General features: G+C 38.8%; 1 protein-coding gene across 1 annotated transcript; it reads left to right on the top strand.

Annotated features, from left to right (window-relative positions):
- Window positions 1-419: 419 nt before the first annotated feature.
- LOC110369242 (chitin synthase chs-2) lies at window positions 420-12879 on the top strand. The gene is made up of 21 exons (XM_036134352.1): window positions 420-556; window positions 882-1070; window positions 1197-2076; window positions 2286-2472; window positions 2639-2737; window positions 3356-3517; window positions 4729-4903; window positions 4982-5083; window positions 5214-5355; window positions 5443-5643; window positions 6090-6205; window positions 6701-6869; window positions 6981-7160; window positions 7239-7508; window positions 7595-7769; window positions 7881-7915; window positions 9541-9605; window positions 10330-10440; window positions 10521-10732; window positions 10833-10905; window positions 12055-12879. Exons 3-21 carry the CDS (start codon window positions 1254-1256, stop codon window positions 12211-12213), a joined length of 3456 nt encoding a protein of 1151 aa, XP_035990245.1. The 5' UTR covers window positions 420-556; window positions 882-1070; window positions 1197-1253; the 3' UTR covers window positions 12214-12879.
- Window positions 12880-19622: the final 6743 nt, after the last annotated feature.

Raw genomic sequence — 19622 nt, 5'->3', positions numbered from 1 at the left:
GCATAAATACAAATTGGTTTTCTCATTTCAAATTAATTATTTTACTAAAGGGAAAATACTATGCATACCAAACTAGCCCTTTAAACAAGTTATTTTCCCCTAAACCTATTTAACGGCCGTGCGACCCTTGGCCGCAACAACTGGCATCAATTATTTATGATAACTGTCTTTACGTTTTTATGTTACTTGGAGAGATTTCCCCTCCCGCCAGTCTGAAAAATAGTTTTAATTCTGTCATTGTTTTTTTGTGATGAATCTTTAACAAAACAGAAACACATTTTTGTGTCAATAGAGCCATTGGAAGGGGGGGGGGGGTAACTGTTGTTCACACTGATATCATCAGCATATTTGAGTTTTAGATACAAAAAGTTGTTTTAGCTGGTATCCTTTATCAAAATGTAACATCTTGTATCTATCCAGGAGGCCGTGGGACACCTGCCGGGAGGTTCCTGTCATTGAAGACGAGCACACACCGTGGAAGCTGCTAAAGCTTTTGAAGATCATAGCTTTGTTTGTTGTAGCTATCATTGTGTTTGGATTGGCAATATGCAGCAAGGTTAGCTCCTTTTTATAACTTTCATTCATGACTTTCTGATATTATTATCCTACACTACTTGATTCCATTGTCGATACAATAAATGTAACTAAGGAATCATCCATTTTAAATGGTTTTATTGTTTCTTTTAAATACTTCCAGGCATAATCTTTTTATTCTTTTCATTCTATTTTATTTATTTATCTTTTAATGGATGTGTTTTAGCTTGTTGCAATGTACAGCACTTTGTTTCAGCTGTTGGCTGTTTTTAAGCGCTTTATAAATAAAGATGGCATGGTATGGTATATAGTGGCTAAAACAGGGCTGATCATGTTTTGTTTTCCAGGCTTCGTTCCTTCTCCTCATCACCTTGTCTCATGAAGGTACAAAGACCCTCCGAGCAGAGCAGAAACCCGTCACACTGCTGTGTATTGGCTGCTCACTTATTGCACCAAGTGTCCTTCTTCTGTTCAAAAGCATCTGGAAAGCATGTTATAAATCATCCAAGCAGCCGAAAAAAGCATCTGCAGCCCTGGTAAGACACAAGCTAATATTTTTCCATAGTTTCTTATCTCTTACTTATGTTTAAATCTTAAATTATGACATATATTTCTTTGTATCTGTGATATTTTGTTAATGTTGTTTTATCTTTGTTTTTCAGGTTTTTTTCTTCGAGTTCATAGTTTCTGGGGGGTTGGCAGTTCTCACCATTGTTGCAATGCCTCACTTGGACATTGTGACCAACCTGACAATCCTGAATAGTGTAGCTGTCCTCTCTGCATTCCTACAAGCGGTTTCTCAGTGTGCTGCCAAAAAGCTAAATGTCTTCCTGCTACCTTCCATCATTGCCTTTCTGGTTATTTTTGTTGGTTACAGTCTTTTCCTTATCCTGTATGTTCTTAAAGACCCTACAAACGTGAAGACAGCCACCTGGGTGGGTCTTGCTGTCTTTGGATCCTTCTTGGTGTCTTTCAACTGGTGGGAGAACTACTTTAGGGTAATCTGTGTGAGAAGCAAGTCCAACTTCCTCAAAAATCTGTTTGAAGACTTGACAAAGTGTCAGAACATGCTACACATCCTCTCCAGCTTACTGAGGATTGTGGTGACCGCCTGTGTGCTTGGTGTCTACGTCCCTCTGGCCAAAATGGACTGGGATGTTGTGACCTCTATTCCAAGCCAGGAAACAAGAATTGTAGCCATCATCATTGGGGTCCAGCTGATCTCCTCAGCACTCTGCCACTGGTTTGCATTGGCAGCCTGTAAGATGCACGCCATACGCCGATGCTTCGTCCTGCCTTTGTACCTGGCTTCCCTGGCTGTGATAGTATTGTTTATTGTTCCTGTCATCGTTTACTACCAAGACTACCAATTAAGCCTGAACACAACGGAAAACATCAACTTCACCAGTTACTGTGCCATAGCTGTGAATGAAAGAAATCAAAGTCTGAGTGGTAACCTGTTCCCCCAGCTGGTTTTGGACGTTACACACACTTTGTGCTTCCTGGACATGTCATCGATAGTTGATATCGGCTTGCTGACAGGTAAAAAATTTTAATAAATCTTCCTAAATATGGTAAAGGTACTTAATAAAAGTATTTAACGCAATGGGGTTTCACAAAGCGAATGCTATCAGTACTTTCTTGCACTCCTAAAAGCCAGACCAGTTTGTTGCTTTAGATTTATTTTTGCTGTTTTAGCATTGAAGCTTTATTAATTGTAATTTTCTTTGTCATTTTTTCCCCCTCATCAGGTGCAGCAGCATCATGGTGGATTGGCCTGGTTTTGGCCACTGTTCATATATGCTATTTCAACATCTATCGTATCCAAAAGACACAAGACCTGTTTGTTAGGAGGCTCTATGAAGGAGCCTTTATCGAGCAATCCTTGCTCCTCAACACCCGTTTTGATATTCGGACGAGTAAAGGCAAAAAGAAACAGTAAGTTAGTGTGTACTAATGTTGTACAGCTTTTCCATCTCATTTGTTTTGGGCAGCAATTTTAGTTTTAGTGTATAGTTGTCATTGTTTTTGTGTTAGTTTGATAAAATAATCAAATCTGCAACAGAAGCATGTTTCTCAGATTTGCAAATATTGTCATATCAAGTTACAGGGAAGACGCCACCCCGGCTATGTTGTATCTCTGTGCAACAATGTGGCATGAGACCTATGAGGAGATGATGAACATCATGATCTCAATTTTTAGGTAAGTTAAAGTTATTGGTTTTATGCCTACCTCAACTATCTGTGTTACATACAAACAAATAATATCTGAACTTCAGAGATTTTATAGTAGTTCAAAATAGACATTTCCTTAAAATGCAAAACTGTTTAGTAAACGGGTAAACGTTTAGTAAACGGGCTGCACAGTGGCGCAGTGGGTAGCACTGTTGCCTTGCAGCAAGAAGGTTCTGGGTTCAAATCCAACCCTGGGTCTTTCTGCTTGGAGTCTGCATGTTCTCCCTGTGCATGTGTGGGTTCTCTCCGGGTCCTCCGGCTTCCTCCCACAGTCCAAAAACATGACTGTTAGGTTAATTGGCTTCTCTAAATTGTCCTTAGGTATGAGTGAGTGCGTGAATGGTTGTTTGTCCTGTCTGTCTCTGTGTTGCCCTGTGACAGACTGGCAACTTGTCCAGGGTGTACCCCGCCTCTCGCCAAGTGAACGTTGGAGATAGGCACCAGCAACCCCCATGAGGGATTAAGTGGGTCAGAAAATGGATGGATGTTTAGTAAACCGTGTGAGATTATGTATTAATCCATCAGATTTAAAACATATGTTTTTTTCATTTATTTATTTTTTGTCATGGTTGTTTTATCAATGAAGACTGGACAAGTACAGACCAAAGATAGAACCAAAGTTGAACGATTTCACCTTTGAAGCCCACATCTACTTCGATGACGCCTTTGAAACTGTCCAAGGGCATCAGGATCGTCAGCTGAACGTATACGTAAAGGACCTTGTGAAGGTCATCCCAGAGGTTTATGGGTAAGAACCTTGTTTACAGATGAACTAATGTGTATTTCTACGAATTGCCACCAGAGTTTGTATGAAATTTCATTAGGTCTGAATAGCTATCATATTTCCCACAGAAATTACTTAATTCTTGTCAGAATATGTTGTTTATTTCAACAATTCTTAGAAGAAAGTTTTTTTTTTATTAAAAAAAAGCCAAATGTTTATGATCAACCTGTCCAAGTTCACAAGTAAAGTAGTAAAGTTTACCTACAACTAGTAAAAATGACCAGTTAGTTGAGTAGAGAACTGACCAAGCCATGGACAGAAAACAAGTTTTTTTTACATCAAATATGTATTTACATGAATGTGAGATCAGTACAGAAGCTCTATACAGGTTCAACACCGGGGAAAAAAGCGAGAAAGTGCGAGCACAGAATAAAGGTTACATCAGCATTGTATAGAATCTAGAAAGTACACTCCCATGTAAGGGAATGTACCTATGTGACATCCATGTTCCTCACGTGAGATCAGTGGACAATGCGTCACTACTTGGATGTTCTCTGATAGGGACATGCTGTCCCCAGGATTACCAACACATTTTTTTTATCAGACCCTTTTATCCATATCTAACTATGTCACTTCTCTGACATCCACAATGTCTGTGGATCATCTGTTATTTTCCCAGTAACTGCTTTCAACAGCTCCCGCAACCTGTAGTTTCATATAATATTTAACACAGTCTTACATGTTTGAATGATTTTGTTTAAGTGTGGAAAACAGGCTTAAATCGGAGGCAACCAGGCATTCACTTAGTGTTTCTAAAGACCTTTCGACACTTATTCAGGAGTCTTTGTCAATTCTGGTGGCACACACTGGAGCAACCAGTAGTTGGTGCGGTGCTGTTTTAAAGCCCATGGAGGCCCGTCCTCCTAAGCGCATTCCACGTCATATGCAAATTAGTGACCCACCTGTCACTGCAGAAGTGCAAGCCGCCAGAATTGACAAAGACTTTTAAATATGTGTCGAAATGTTTGAGAAATGCTGAGCGAAAGTCTGGTTGCCTCTGATTTAAGCCTGTTTGCTATTGCAATGACCCAGATAACTTAGAATTTGCAAAGGCTCGTCACAGTGTTTCTTTTCTGTTCAGCTCTGTCTTTGTGGCACTCTGGTTAAATTAGATAAGTTATCTGCTAATCTGTAACTCTCTTTTAAATGTAAAATAACTCCATGTCTGTCCACAGCATCTTCAAGAATCTTGATAAATCCTTCTTTGAGGTGCAGCAGCAAATTCCTGATCAGTCAATCATAGAGACACCATATGGAGCTCGTCTCGTTGTTGAAATGCCTCATGGGAATAACATCGTTGTTCATCTCAAAGACAAAGAGAAAATTCGGAACAAGAAGAGATGGTCTCAGGTAGGGAAAATCCCATGGATCATCTGAACACTTTTATTAGAAACATTTCACTTGTTAACTGTTATTTATTGTCTGCAGGTTATGTATCTTTACTTCCTTCTGGGCTGGAAACTAATGACCAAACATCACAGAAGCTGGAAGCTGGGATGTAGTGAAAATGATCTAAGACAAGAGATGAAGGTGAGATAGGAGACATTTTCAGGAAATTTCCTGAAGTGCATGAAAAGGCATGCTCATTTCATTTTCAGTAGACTGTGGAGGACTACAATGTTAAATATACAAAAACATACACATGGCATTTTCATCCCAGAGAGAGAAGAAGAACACCTATCTCTTGGCTTTAGACGGGGACACTGACTTCCAGCCCGCTGCTGTGATGATGCTCATTGATCGTCTCAAAATGTATCCTCGTGTCGGCGCAGCATGTGGCAGGATTCACCCTACTGGATCAGGTTGGGAGCAATGTAACGACGGCTATTTAGGCACAGTACAAATAATCCTGGTGAGGTTGTGAAACACCTGTGGGTTTTTTTCTGCAGGCCCAGCTGTTTGGTTCCAGAAGTTTGAGTATGCTGTCAGTCACTGGCTGCAGAAGTCAGCTGAACACGTCTTCGGCTGTGTGCTGTGCAGCCCCGGCTGCTTCAGTCTGTTCAGAGCAGAGGCGCTAATGGATGATAACGTGATGAAGAGGTATTCAACCAAATCCACAGAGCCCAGCCACTACATCCAGTACGACCAAGGTACAAAACTGAGCTTTTGTTATTATATAACACAATCTAATTTAATTTAATTTTAGTTATGTTGACTCACAGAAAGAAGGTCTTTGGTCTGAGTCCTCGCTGGGGCCTTTGTGTGTTCTCTGATTGTATGCATGTGTTTCACAGGGTACCTCCCACAGCTCAAAAACATGCCTGCTTATTTAACTGGTGAAAATAATTGTCTATCGTGTGTCACTGTGCTGCTTTGTAATTGGACTGGCAACCTGTCCGCTGCGTTGCTCACAGACCACCATTGTAAGGCGACACCCCCTCCCAGTGACCTTGCACAGATTAAATAGCTACAGAGAATGGATGTATGAATAGATCTGGCTATCCAATAAGGAAACACCTCATTCTCCAGCTTTGTGTTGACTCTTGGCTTTTCCTACATCAAATTATGGAATTTTGTATTTATTTTTATTTTGCAGGTGAAGACCGCTGGCTGTGCACTCTGCTATTGAAACAAGGGTGGAGAGTGGAATACAACGCAGCCTCTGACGCCTACACCAATGCACCAGAGGACTTTAAAGAACTATACAACCAGGTGATTGCAGGAACAGTGCAGAACCTTTTTAATTGGATTGTAATGCCAAATGTATTAACCACTACCACCTAAAAATATCATAACCTACTAATGTTTATATGTTGCACTTTATAATACCAAAAGTAAACTGATGAATTAAAGCACAACAAAATATTTGAACAGGCCATATTGAATTTAAAAATTACTCTCCTGTGGATTTAGATGATTTGGCCACAACAGACACCAGCAGGTGCTTAATTTGCAAGACTTCAAACTATTCATATTCTTCAAAGGCTTTAAAATTATGTTTTGTTCGACTCACCGCAGCTCTGTTAAACAGAGAATCTGTAACTGTGCTTGTTTGGTGCTCCAGTGTTGGTCTTTTAAACTGGGTGTTTTATAATGTTATGAACGATTTCAGTAAATAGCCAAATTATCCAAAATAAGTGAATAAAGAGTTCGGGTCACAAAAACAGATAATAACTGAAAAAAAAAACTGACTGTTTTTCAACTAAGCGGAAACGATGGGGGCCTTCCACGATGGCGAACATTGTGGATCTGCTCGGCTCCACCAACATTGTTTCCAAGAGGAACCCATCAATGTCCAAACCGTTCATGTTCTACCAGCTGTTTGCCATGATCTCATCCATCCTTGCTCCATCCACCATCTGTCTCATGGTTGCCGGTAAATGCCATTGTGCATGTGTCTTGTGTGTGTAAATGTAAAACACTTATACACAATCATTTAAACAGCTTGTGAAAATAACTTACAAAGTTATATTGTTACTTTGTTCAGGTAGTTTGTCCTTCCTCTTCAATATAAATGGTGCTGGTGCTCTGGTCATCGCTGTGATACCTCCTGCCATCTACTTGGGTCTTTGCTTTAAGCTCAAGCCTGACACTCAGATCACCATTGCAGCAGTGCTGAGTGCCATGTATGCATTCCTCATGCTGGTGGTGACAATGTCCATTATTGGTAATTACACATTTTTGCTTAGCAAATGTTCATTTTTGTTATTTTAACTCTAAAAGTAGTTATTATGTTTTCTACCAGCCTCAATGGTGAAGGAAAGAACCATTCTGACACCCAGCAGCATTTTCATCGTGGCCATGTCCATCATTTACGTTGTCACTGCACTGATGCATCCTCAGGAACTTCCTTTGTTGTTCTATGGCTTTCTCTACATCATCTGTATTCCCAGTGCCTATCTCCTACTCACTATCTACTCCATGGTCAATATGAACAGCGTTTCTTGGGGCACCAGAGAAACAAAGCCTGCTGCAGGGGCTACAACAACTGCCCAACAAACTAAATCACAAAAAGGTACATTAATACTTTTCAGAGTGCAACATAAGTCCAGAGTTGCTCTTTTCGTCAAATATAATTGATACTTAGTTTCACCTTTGAAGTAAAAAACACCTTCAAGCAGCTGTGCTTGTGGATGAAATGTTGCAAAAAATCCAACCAGAGACCAGAAGACGAACAGCTCACCATAAGACAGGAGAACTTTGTCCCAGAGCCTACACAGCTTGAACCTCAACCCCAGAACACTATTGTGGACGATGCCTCAGAAAACGAACAACAGTAGGTTTTAAAGATATGAAAAATAATTTAACTGCATACAATTATTTAAGAATTTGATTTAAGTGGCACAAAGCATTGGGTGATACTAATATTTTTTTTATTTTCTTTTAGACAAGAAGATATATTCTTCAACTCTCCAGTTCAATGTAAGTGCAAGAAAAGTTTGACTTTTCTTGAAAAAAGAATGATTGTACTATAACTTTATACATCTATAGATTTTCCTAATGACTTAATTAAGTAATGATAATGTATTTTGCATGCAGAGTTGCAGTTCTCTCAACACAAATAAACATTTTTGAAACTGTGGTATTTATGACTTAAACCTAATTACTTCACACAGACAAACAGAGATTTAGTGACATAGAAACGACACATTTAGACCCACATCAGGTTGTGATGATTATGTCACACAATCATTACAGTACTTTATTTCCCCCTTATATTTTTATCTTATTTTATCTATTTATATCCTTTTTTTCTCTTTATACATTTTCATACTACTGCTTTACACTGGCCAATTTCTTCTAACATCATTTACCTGTAGGCCGTGTTTACTTCCTGGTTTTTGAGCTAAGCTTATGAGATTTTCCAGGGTTCCCAAAAAGAGAGCGCAACATTTTATCTTGGCAAAAGAGCAACAACCTGCTAACATGGAAACAGAACAGAATACAACATCACAGATCTCTCCCGTGGAAGTAAAAATTTACAACAGCAACACAGTTTAAAAACAACATATACATTGTTGTGATTGGTAATCTGTTGTACCAATTTTAGACACGAGATGTCAGTATTTCCTATAGCTCATTTAAGACACACCTGTAACAGAATACATTTACCACAACATGACAAAAAAGGACAAAACAGAAGAAAAAAAGTAAGGGTTGCTAGGGATCAAATAAATATCAAAAAGGAATCAGAAATACAGTGAAAGACAGATGGTGCCCTCATTGTTCATAGATCCCTGTCTAGGCCAGCTCTAGTGCCAGGAGGTTAGTCAATCCAGTGTGGTGGTATGCTTTGCATTTACCTTAAAGCTTGGGTCAGCGATATTTCCGGATGTTTTCCCAAGTCCCTTTTTTAATAACAAAGCATGCGCAAGACTGGGTTACCTCGCTCTTCCACTCTTTTTAAGAGGGATCTTAAAAATCTACCAAATCCAGTCTGGTCTTATTCCTTTCTAATGAGGCCTTCCTCTTCTTCTCATAAACATGAATGTGGTTCGCTTCATCCGACTCTCTGCCATGTTCAAAGTCTACAGTGAGAGCAGACGAGCTGCAATGAACAGCTAACCACTAACCTAGCTGCTAATCTAACTGGATGCATAAACACTAGAAGTGTGCATGCGCAGCTAGCAAGTGGAAACTATTAAGGAACGAGCACAGATACTGGTGTTACATTAGTGCATCAGAATGACTGGAACGGGGGACAGCCAATAGATATGACACTACCCCGAAACTTAAGGGGCAGAGGCAAATGAAAGCAGGAACAACACTCTGTCAAATCCATGCCATTCAAACTCAGGGGCATTGATTTGTTAGAGTTTTTGCAGGTCTGTAGCTCCCACAATTTATTTTTTATTTTTAACCTCCTTTTTGTGAATACATAATGTATTTACCACTTAGTTTACTACTATGTAGTCTGCGTGGACATGTCCTCACAAAAACTGATCTATTAACTAGCATTCCAATCAGTAGAGTCCACACAGCTGTGTATCTTTACCTCATCAATCCACTGATGTAATATCACGTTTCTGCTCTGCTTTGTTGCATAGGTTGGAAAACACAACTAGAGAACTTGTCTGGGGACATTAAGCTGCAAGAGGATTCTCTGGATGAGGTGATTGTTTATTTGCACACAGAATTGAGCTTCCACTGTCAAACGATGTGTATCGAGGACCAATTTGTTCTGAGTTATGGCAGAACTTGTTCTCCATAGCGTGCTGACAAACTGGTAAAAATACTTTCATTAATTTTTTTGAATTTTACTCACTACTCTGTGTTAGCCGGTACCTTTATTCATCAGCTGCTATTTATACATATCCAAGAGTAAATACTAGTTTATTTGGTGTCAAAGCATTATGTTGGCCCCCAGCTTAATGATGGTAAATCCATCATTAAGCTGTATGTGTTAGAAGAGTGCATTCGCTGAATCAAATTGTGTTTAAATCTATCGACAGCAACATTTATTTTTTTATACTATAATAATTGTATTTACTTTTCCAAACATTCCAACAAATATACTCACTTCAATTCAGTTGTATTTATATAGCGCCAATTTGAAATACATGTCATTACAAGGCACTTTAAAAAGTGAATTTAAGTCAAATTCAATCAAATCATGCATACTGATTGTGGTCAGAGGGTTCCCCTATTCAAGGAAACTTTGAGAAACTTAAAAAAGTTAACAGTGAAAGTATTACATTCACTTGTTTAGTTGTTATATTCAGCTAACAATAAGTTTCCATTCAATAAAATGTTCACAAAGTTGATTTCAAATCCAAATTTATAGCATATACTTAACTTTAATAATATAATTGTTTTTTTTGTTTTTTTTCTTGCAGGACGAGGAGCAGTTTTGGAAGGAACTTATTGAAAAGTACCTGGAACCTTTGCAGAATGACAAAGAAAAGCAGGAAAAAAATAAAAATGACCTGCAAGAGCTGAGAAACAGGGTAACTGGAGGACTGGAATGAAATGTATGTGACATGCCAAATATTTTTCAAGCTAACCTGTTTTTTTTCTCCCAACACAGATCAACTTTTCGTTCTTCTTTTTGAATGCCCTTTGGCTGATAGCAATTTTCATAATTCAAGTCTTCGAGGTCTTTTCCTTCCAGATAAATGCTGTTGACCTAAACCTTAATGAAACTGGAGGAAAAATCCAGATTGAACCAATGAGCCTCATGTTCATTCTAGGCTTTGCTCTATCAGTTTTGCTTCAGTTTATCGGGATGTTGTACCACAGGTGATCACTAATCAGATTTTTTTGTCTTCACAATATTTCAATACCTGGAGTTAAATGAAAGAAAACAGACAATTCAACATTCTTTCCTCTGCACCTTCAGAGTCAACACTCTCATTCATTATGTGGCATTTATGGAAACTGAGCCAAAACAACAGAAACCAGCAAAAAAACAGGTATTTAGTTCTGCTTTTGTTACTTAAACTAGGCCTAATTGTTGCTCATATGTCTACTATGCGGGGCTGCACAGTGGAGCAGTGGGTAGCAATGTTGCCTTGCAGGTTCTGGGTTCAAATCCAACCCTGGGTCTTTCTGCATGGAGTTTGCATGTTCTCCCTGTGCATGTGCGGGTTCTCTCCAGGTACTCCGGCTTCCTCCCACAGTCCAAAAACATGACTGTTAATTGGCTTCTCTAAATTGTCCTAGGCTGTGAGTGTGTGCGTGAATGGTTGTTTGTCTCTGTGTTGCCCTGCGACAGACTGGCGACCTGTCCACGGTGTACCCCGCCTCTCTCCTGAATGCTGGAGATAGGCACCAGCAACACTGCGACCCCATGAGGGATTAAGCGGGTCAGAAAATGGATGGATGGATGTCTACTATGCTACATCACTGCATGTACCATAATTGCAAAGTAATGAAATAAGCAATGTTGTGACAGCATCTTTTCTACAAATCTGCTAAAAGGAGCTAGTCATCAAATGCAATACAGCAGAAGCAAAAATAAAAAGGAAAAGTCATAATATCATAAAAGGCCAATGCAATATGGAGTCCTCCATTGGGTACACTGCCAGTTATGTATTTACAAACTACTCTAAGTTATGAGAATGCTTTTATTTTAGATGTGGTTATTATTAGATTTTGGCAGAATATGCATTTATGAAAGTAACACTTGATTTTTCCCAATAAAAAGCCAAATTACACACACACACCCTTTAAGACATGAGACATTTGATCACCTTTGTATCCCAACAGGTAATGCATTAATGAGAGGCTGTGATACGCATTTGGATTGTTTTAAACAAAGAAAAAAATGCAAAAGTGATCTTTGTTTTACAAAAAATATTCGAATATTGGTAATACATAAAAATGTCAAAGACCATATTGGTTGCACCAGTGAACTGCTATAGGCCTGTTGACTCATCAAGATAAACATTTTTGTTAGCTGTTACTAAAATTTCCAAACGGTTTACAACTGATATATTAGATCTATTGCAATAACCAGTAAAATAATTCCCTTTAATTTCATGAGCAGTAATTATCTGCTTTATGTGTTTTAAGGTTGTGCTGCATCTTTTTGCACTAATGCTTGTCTGTTGTCCTTCCAGAGGGACTCTAAATCCAATGCAGATTCAAGCTCAGGCTTTGCCTCTGTCACTGACCTGAGCAACATGACAGAAGAAACTGAGATTGAAACAAATGATTTCTGGGACAGTGAAAATGAATTTTCAGACCTGGACTTTGAAGAAGAAAGTCAGGAGCATTAGGCTTGAAACAAGACTGGACAAAAATACGTTTAGCACTTTGATCTGTTTGCTTTTTAATTTTATTTTAAATAAGAACACAAAGAGAAGTAAATACCATGAAGATACCCTCAGTATGAAGATGTAATTAATTCCTTTGATTTCTTAACTATTTATCACTACTTAAATAGATTTACTGCAAAAGTTTTATGTTGCTGCTTTTTAAATAAATGTTTTTGCATTTTATAATGTGCCAACTGGATCTTTTAATTAGCAATAAATGTTTATTTTATATCAAGAATGTTGATATTTATATTTCATTATTTAAGCTTGTTTATCCATTAATAAAAGTCTTTTAATTTGCAAATAACATTTAATCAATCTATTCTATTTGTCTGAGATTTTCTTTTAGACTATAAGTTAAGTTATTTAATGTAATATGTTAATTAAATACCAAGAGAAAAAAACTGAGGAATGAATTATTCGTGAAAGCACATTGTTACTTCTCTTGTAAACTAATGAAGGAAGTGTTTTTACTAAAGCCTGTATATTCTGATTGGATCAATTCTCGGTTTCATGCAAAACAGGTGTTAACTTGAAAACTGTTCAAACATTAAGTTACTTTCATTTTTTTTCCCCGCAATGTTTTTGTGTGGCTACGAAAGCACAAATTGCTGGTGAAGATTCTACGTCATCCAGGTCATGGTCATTCAAAAAAAAGTAAAAAAACAAAGCAACTGGACTTGTTTTCTGTAGTTGAAGACGTTTCGCTTCCTCTCCCGGAAGCTTTCTCAATTCAAAAAGTCTGGAGTAATGTGGAGTAACAAGCTTTATACCATTACCAAACAAAGGCCTTGCAATGGCTTAGATAACATGCAAATTCAAATTGAAATTGCATGTTATGTAAGCGAAACGTCTTCAACTACGGAAAACAAGTTTTACTTTTTTTGGAAAGCACAAATTGTTTATATAACTAGTGTTTCCCTGTTGGCATGTTAGCCTCTTTTTTCTGTTTAAACTGTTTATATGCTATTTATATATTTTAAGTATTTCTTCATAAAGAAACAAGCATTCTTTCTTGTTTCTTTATGATTTGAGAAGAACAATTTGACAACTGTGAAATAAAGAAAAAATAATGATGGAATGGCTGACATAGGTTGAGTTATTTACTAGCAGGAATCTGGACTCATCAGTGAGATTCTTTACTTTTATGCTTTATGGTGTGCTTAATTTTTATATATTTTTTTTATTATTTTACGCTTTGTTTTCCTTATATATTATGTGTTCTCCGAATATTATTAGATCATCCTTTAAGTTCTCCAAAAGGTTTGTGCTCTTTGCCAGTTTACTACTTTTGCCTACTTTATGCTAGAAACTTAATTCAGATTTAAACAAGTCAAATGTTGTAACACATTCATACCGAATGCGATCCAGGCAATTTTTTTGCCTGCTGTTGGTTGCTTGACTTAATGCATAAATGGTGACATAGGCCTTGCTCACTTCATCAGGATTTGATTAAGCAGGCCTTTATTTACTATTGAAAGCCAAAGAATGACGTCGGCTTTCCTGGGTCCACTAGATCTTCGAGAGAAGAACCCAGGTTCGGCAAGAGCCACCACCTGTAACTGTTTGTGGATCATGATCACTTCCAGCGGGACTTCAGTCTTTCCTTGTTGGCCAGCTGGAAACATTTCCCCCGGAACACAGATCTAATTTTGAGACACATAATACAGACTGTGATAGCCCTGCTGTGAGGGAAGTGGCCGGAAACTCTGTGTCAATACAGGTCCTTGATTGTGGGAGGTGCTTCTGATTACCTGGCCACCTGGATGGCATTTAAGGAGCGCTGTTCTACCCACGAGGAGGTGTGTCACCGGGGTACCAGGTGTCATCAAAGTGCCAGGTGTGTGTAAGGCTCAGAGCACCTGTGGCTCCTTGGCTCCAGAGGTTGGCACAGCTCCGTAGAGTACCACATAGGACCAGGGTTGATCCATTCAATAGTGGAGACATGGTTGCTTTGGGCCCGCGGTGTACTCGTTTCAATTTACTTTCACTTTACACTGTATTTGCTCTTTAGCTTGTTTTTCCCCCCTGTGGCGTGTGTTTACAGTTTTGCGCAGAAATGGAGTTTGATCTGGATGATTTTGTAGCTGAACCTTCTATGGAAAAGGTTAATGGTGCTACTAAAAACGGTCTCATAACCATTGCTTCTCAGTTTGAAATACCTGTGGTTAAATAGGGGAAAAAAGACATATTTAAAAGGCGGGGGGTCCCGCGACCCCATGAGGGACTAAGCGGGTTAGAAAATGGATGGATGTATGGATGTATGGGGGGGTTGATTGAGCAAAACGTTTTGCCACCTCTTGAACCAACCACCCAGGGTGAAGTTGGGGCGTCTAACGCTGAGGTACCTAAAATGGAGTTGGAGATGGAGATGCGTCGTTTGGAGCTCTGAGAGAAAGAGTTGAGATGCGCAAATTGGAATTGGAAGCAGCTGCCTATCCTATACGCCTATAAGCTTGTGCCTGAGGCGTATAGACAAAGGTTTTGCCACTGTAAAAAAGCCGACAATCAAAGTTACACTGACTTTGGTCATGTTAAAACTGCTTTATTTGATTGTTGGTGCGCTACACAAATGTTGAGAACTTTGATCAGCTCCGCGACCTGATTTTGTTTTAAGAATTTAAAAATGGCTTACCGAAAAACATTGCAACTTACATTAATGAGCAGAAAGCTAAGAATGTGTCTGAGGCTGCAGTGTTGGCAGACAAATATGTGCTTACTCATCAGGATTATTCAGATCATGTGGGTTTCAAACAATTTTTTGGGCTAAATGTGAGCCGCATTGATCGGCGTGCTGTCACTAAGCAAGATAAGGCGATACAGTTTAAAAGTCCGGGTGTTTGGGATGATGATCAGGTTTGTTATTATTGTCACAGACGCGGACATATTAAAGCAGATTGTCATCAGCTCAAGGTCTAAATGAAAAAGTTTCAAACTACTCCTAAAGGAGTTGGTTTGGTTGCGTCGGTACAGAGTCCTTCAACGGACACGAAGGACGCTTGGTCTTCTGAAGTAAGTGTCTCATATCTGCCTTTCATTGGTGAGGAGTATGTGTCACTGCTAGTTGTGGGGAAAAGGTTTGAGTTAAGATTTTGAGAGACACTAGGGCGTTTGACTCCTTTATTAGAGCTGACATGTTGCCGTTCTTGGCTGAGTCTGAAACAGGTGCCTATGTTCTGATTCGGGGAATGGGATTAACCGTGATGTTTGTTCCATTACATAAAGTGTCTCTCGAGTGTGAAGTATTTCCTGGTGTCGCACAATTAGCTGTGCGCCCCATAGACATAATATAAAGGGTAGACCCCGCATCGACCATTTTCGCCTATGGGCGCTGACGAGATTTAGGGGCGCCTTCTTGGAGCGGTTGACAGCTCTGCTCAGTGTAGTGTGTTGACCAGGCACAGAATCAATTTTAATCAACTATAACTCGCTGAGTATTGAACTAATTTCCAGGTTTCTTTTTTGTTTGTTTTTTTGGTGAAAACTTTAAAACTATAGCTGTTTTAACAAATGGTTCAGTGCATTTAAATATTCTTAGTGGGGTTAAAAGTAATAGAATACTCTGATGGGAAGTCTCTTGCAAAACACTGCCTCATACATTGTTATAATTTCTTATTACTATAAATACAAACACATTTATACACAAATATACACATATACACACACACACTTCATATACAGTATATATATATATATATATATATACAGTATATATATATATACACGCATATACATATATGTCTTAAATTATTCATTTTTATTATATTATTATTTAAATTAAATTTAAATAAAAATTAAAATTTTGTCGGGAATAACTCTTTTGGCACAGCACCAGCACCAAAGATGAAAGTGTAGTGTCTATGTGTCAAGACATCTTGTCCATGAAAACCAAAAAAACTCAAGACTTAAAGGTGAACAAGCTAAAAGTAAATGTAATTCAAATAGTCACTTGATGAAGCGTGGGTTTGTGGTTTACGCAGTACAAAATTTCCAAAAACAAAATGCAATTCCATGTTGGTTTATTCCAGGTCTCTGCAGGCAAACAGCATGGTACAAACTTGAAACCATCCCTTGCTGCCTCTCCTGCTCTGGTTCCTGCATTGCTTCACCTGCTCACTTATGGATTGATTAATGGTGACTGACCGTTGGTTCCTGAGGACTGAAGGACCGTTAAACAGAAAAAAACATATGACCACCCACGTTCATCCCGAGCTACCTAAAGTCTATGCGTGTATGTGACACACCTAAGACCCAAACAAAATCAATTAACTAACTAAACAAATTATTAACAAATAAGCTAATTTTTAACAAAAATATCTTTACAACAAATAAGCAAATAAATCAAAATTAACTAAACAATCTAAATTCTAAAACATAACAAAAATAGAGAAATTAGACTTAAACTTAGACTTAGACAAACTTTATTGTCATTTTGTATGCACAGAGTGCGTACAGAACTAATTTTCGTTTGCATACAGCTTGAGAATTTCAGTGAATATCAGGGGATTTCAGAATAAAGTACCTTTGCAGGATAGTTTTAGGATAAAGTGCAGTAGTGATTTCACAGTACAGCAATTGAAATGTAAACAATGCAGGACACATGTGATACAGAGTCCAGTTTTAGCTTCAGGAGTTCAACAGTCTGATGGCAGCATGGAAAAAGCTTTTACAGAACCTCTTCCCAGAAGGTAGCAGGGAGAACAGTCCATGGTGGGGGTGTGTGGGGTCTCTGATGATGTTACGGGCTCGGGACACACATCACTGTGATGAAAGATCCTTAATGGAGGGAAGAGGAGCCCCAATGATCCCTTCTGCCATATTCACCACTCTCCTCACGTTCTTCCAGTCGGCGGCACTGCAGCCTCCACACCACACAGAGAGACAACTGGTCAGAATGCTCTCTATGGTGCTTCTGTAGAAGGTCTTGAGGATGGGCGGGGGCAGGCAGGCTCTCCTCATCCTCCACAGGAAGTACAGTCTTTTCTGTGCCTTCTTCACCAGTGGCGTGGTGTTCACAGACCAGGTGAGGTTGTCCGTGATGTGCACCCCCAGGAACTTGGTGCTGCTGACCACCTCCACAGCTAAGTTGTTGATGAGCAGAGGAGCATGGTGCAGCCGGTTCTTCCTGAAGTCGACGATGAGCTCCTTCGTCTTCTCTATGTTCAGGGTCAGGCTGTTGTCTCTGCACCAGCCCACCAGCTGCTCCACCTCCTCTCTGTAGTCCTGGTCGTTGTCGTCTCTGATCAGGCTCACCACCGTTGTGTCGTCAGCAAACCTGGGAGCGCAGTCGTGTGTCATCAGGGTGAACCCCGTCTTACCTGAAGATGTGACGTGAAAGAGAAGCAGCAGGCAAAAGTAGTTCATGATCCTGCTTTGTTCAAGCAGGAACGATTTAAAAACATGAAGTAAAGTCAGCCGCACACATAACAGGAACTAAAACAACCTAATGGAATGGAAAGGGGCGTGTCCACCTCCACAGACAGCGTGACACTAATCAATGTAGTCTCATCAAATGGGGAAATCAATGTTAGCCCTTAAGAGTAATAAAACGGGGTTCTGTAACTCTTTACACTGTGTAGGACACTTTAGCTAAGGTTGATTTAGCATGCATTACTACTCCTAAAAAGTTTAGGATATTTTATTTATTTATTTATTTATGTGGAGCCTCCACAATCTTTATAATTATTTTCCAAATCTCGGTTTAAGATCTGGAATCAATTTTGAAATCCTTCTTACATATAAACCTAGTCCCTTCATTGTTTCGTATTGTCCTACTCTTTACTCCAATACAGCAGGTTTAGCAGCGTTTTAGCTGATAAGGGTTTATAGCCCACCGAATAACCTCATTAATTGTGTCCCCACACATGGGTCAGTGTTTTAAGTAAATAAAATTAATTAAAAAAAAACAAAAACGAATGAGTGAGATTAAATACAATTCAATTTTATTTTTACAGAACACATGTCAAGGCACTTTAAAGTCAAATTTAATCAAACCATACAGACAGATTGGTCAAAAACTTTCTTATCTACTTGAAACCATCCCTAGATGGAGGAAGCAATTTCTGACATGCATTGCAATGCAAAAATCTGCATGCCCCTATATTGGAACCGACACTCATAGATGATTCAAAATGTTCTAACCTAATCACACTCTGAGTTAATGAAGTGAGTTTCATACCTCAATTTTGGTTAAAGGAGATAAGACACAAATCTGAAAAAAACAAAAACAAAAAAAAACAGCAATTTTCCTCTGGGATTATTAAAGTTTGTCTGATTCTGATTCTGATTTTAGCAGTGTCAGATTTGACCTTGCACAATGACCTCCTCCCCCCCAATTAATTTTATGACTTCAGAGCTTTAATAGTAATAGTAATATCATCTTTATTGTCATTGAAACATACATTTAAACATACATTACAACAAAATTTGTTCTCTGCTTTTAACCCATCATCACCCTAGGGGAGCAGTGGGCTGCCATGTGCGGCGCCCGAGGAGCAGATTTTGAAATACCGTATGTAACCAGCATATAAATAGGCTTAGTAGTAGAGTAGAAATTGCAGTATGTTCCTTTGAGTTAAAGTGACTTAGACAAAATTGAAGTTGCATAAAATCCTCAAATTTCAACTTTAGCAATTGAGCAAGTATACATTTAACCACTGGGTTAAAACGCCTTATACTGTGTTTTCTGTGTTGGTTTTCAGAATGAGACATAGATGGGCTGTAACAGAGAGAGTTCCACAATTATCCAGCCAGGCTTTGATAATGATGATGTCCCACCAGACTGAGAGGGTCCAGCATCATCCACTCTGCTGGGAAGCAGTCAGCACATCTCCATTTCTTTCCAAGAAATGGAGATGGGCGCAGATTTACTTCCAGCTATTATTTCGTTCAAATGAAAAATGGAGAACAAATAAACAGATCATGGCTTGTCTACTAGAACAAGGGATAAAAGAAAACATAGAGAGGAAAACAATGAGAACAGAGGGACAAAAGGTATAAAAAAAATAATGTATGTCTATTGTAATAAAATTTCTCTATCTGTATAATGGGTCTGTTTTATGTGTTGTCTTCACAATTCAGAGGGCCCCATCCCATTCTTTGCCTAGGGCCCCAGATTTCCTAAATCCGCCCCTGAATTTAATGTGCCAGTGCTTTATATCCTGGGGAAGGGGACATGTTCTTGAGACTACGAGATTTTAAAACGATTAAAACAAGTCTCGACGTCTATCAAACTGTGGATAACACAGATTTGAATTACATTTAACTGCAACCTGACTAAAAAGATGTTTGACATTTTTATTTACACTAAACAATTCATACATTTATATTCCCACATGTTTTAGCGCATAGTCTAAATGCTATTTCTTTGC

Source organism: Fundulus heteroclitus, unplaced genomic scaffold (assembly GCF_011125445.2).
Source record: "Fundulus heteroclitus isolate FHET01 unplaced genomic scaffold, MU-UCD_Fhet_4.1 scaffold_80, whole genome shotgun sequence".
NCBI classification, from domain to species: Eukaryota; Metazoa; Chordata; class Actinopteri; order Cyprinodontiformes; family Fundulidae; genus Fundulus; species Fundulus heteroclitus.
The sequence above is the reverse complement of the archived record's forward strand: the minus strand, read 5'-3'. Positions and strand labels throughout refer to the sequence as shown.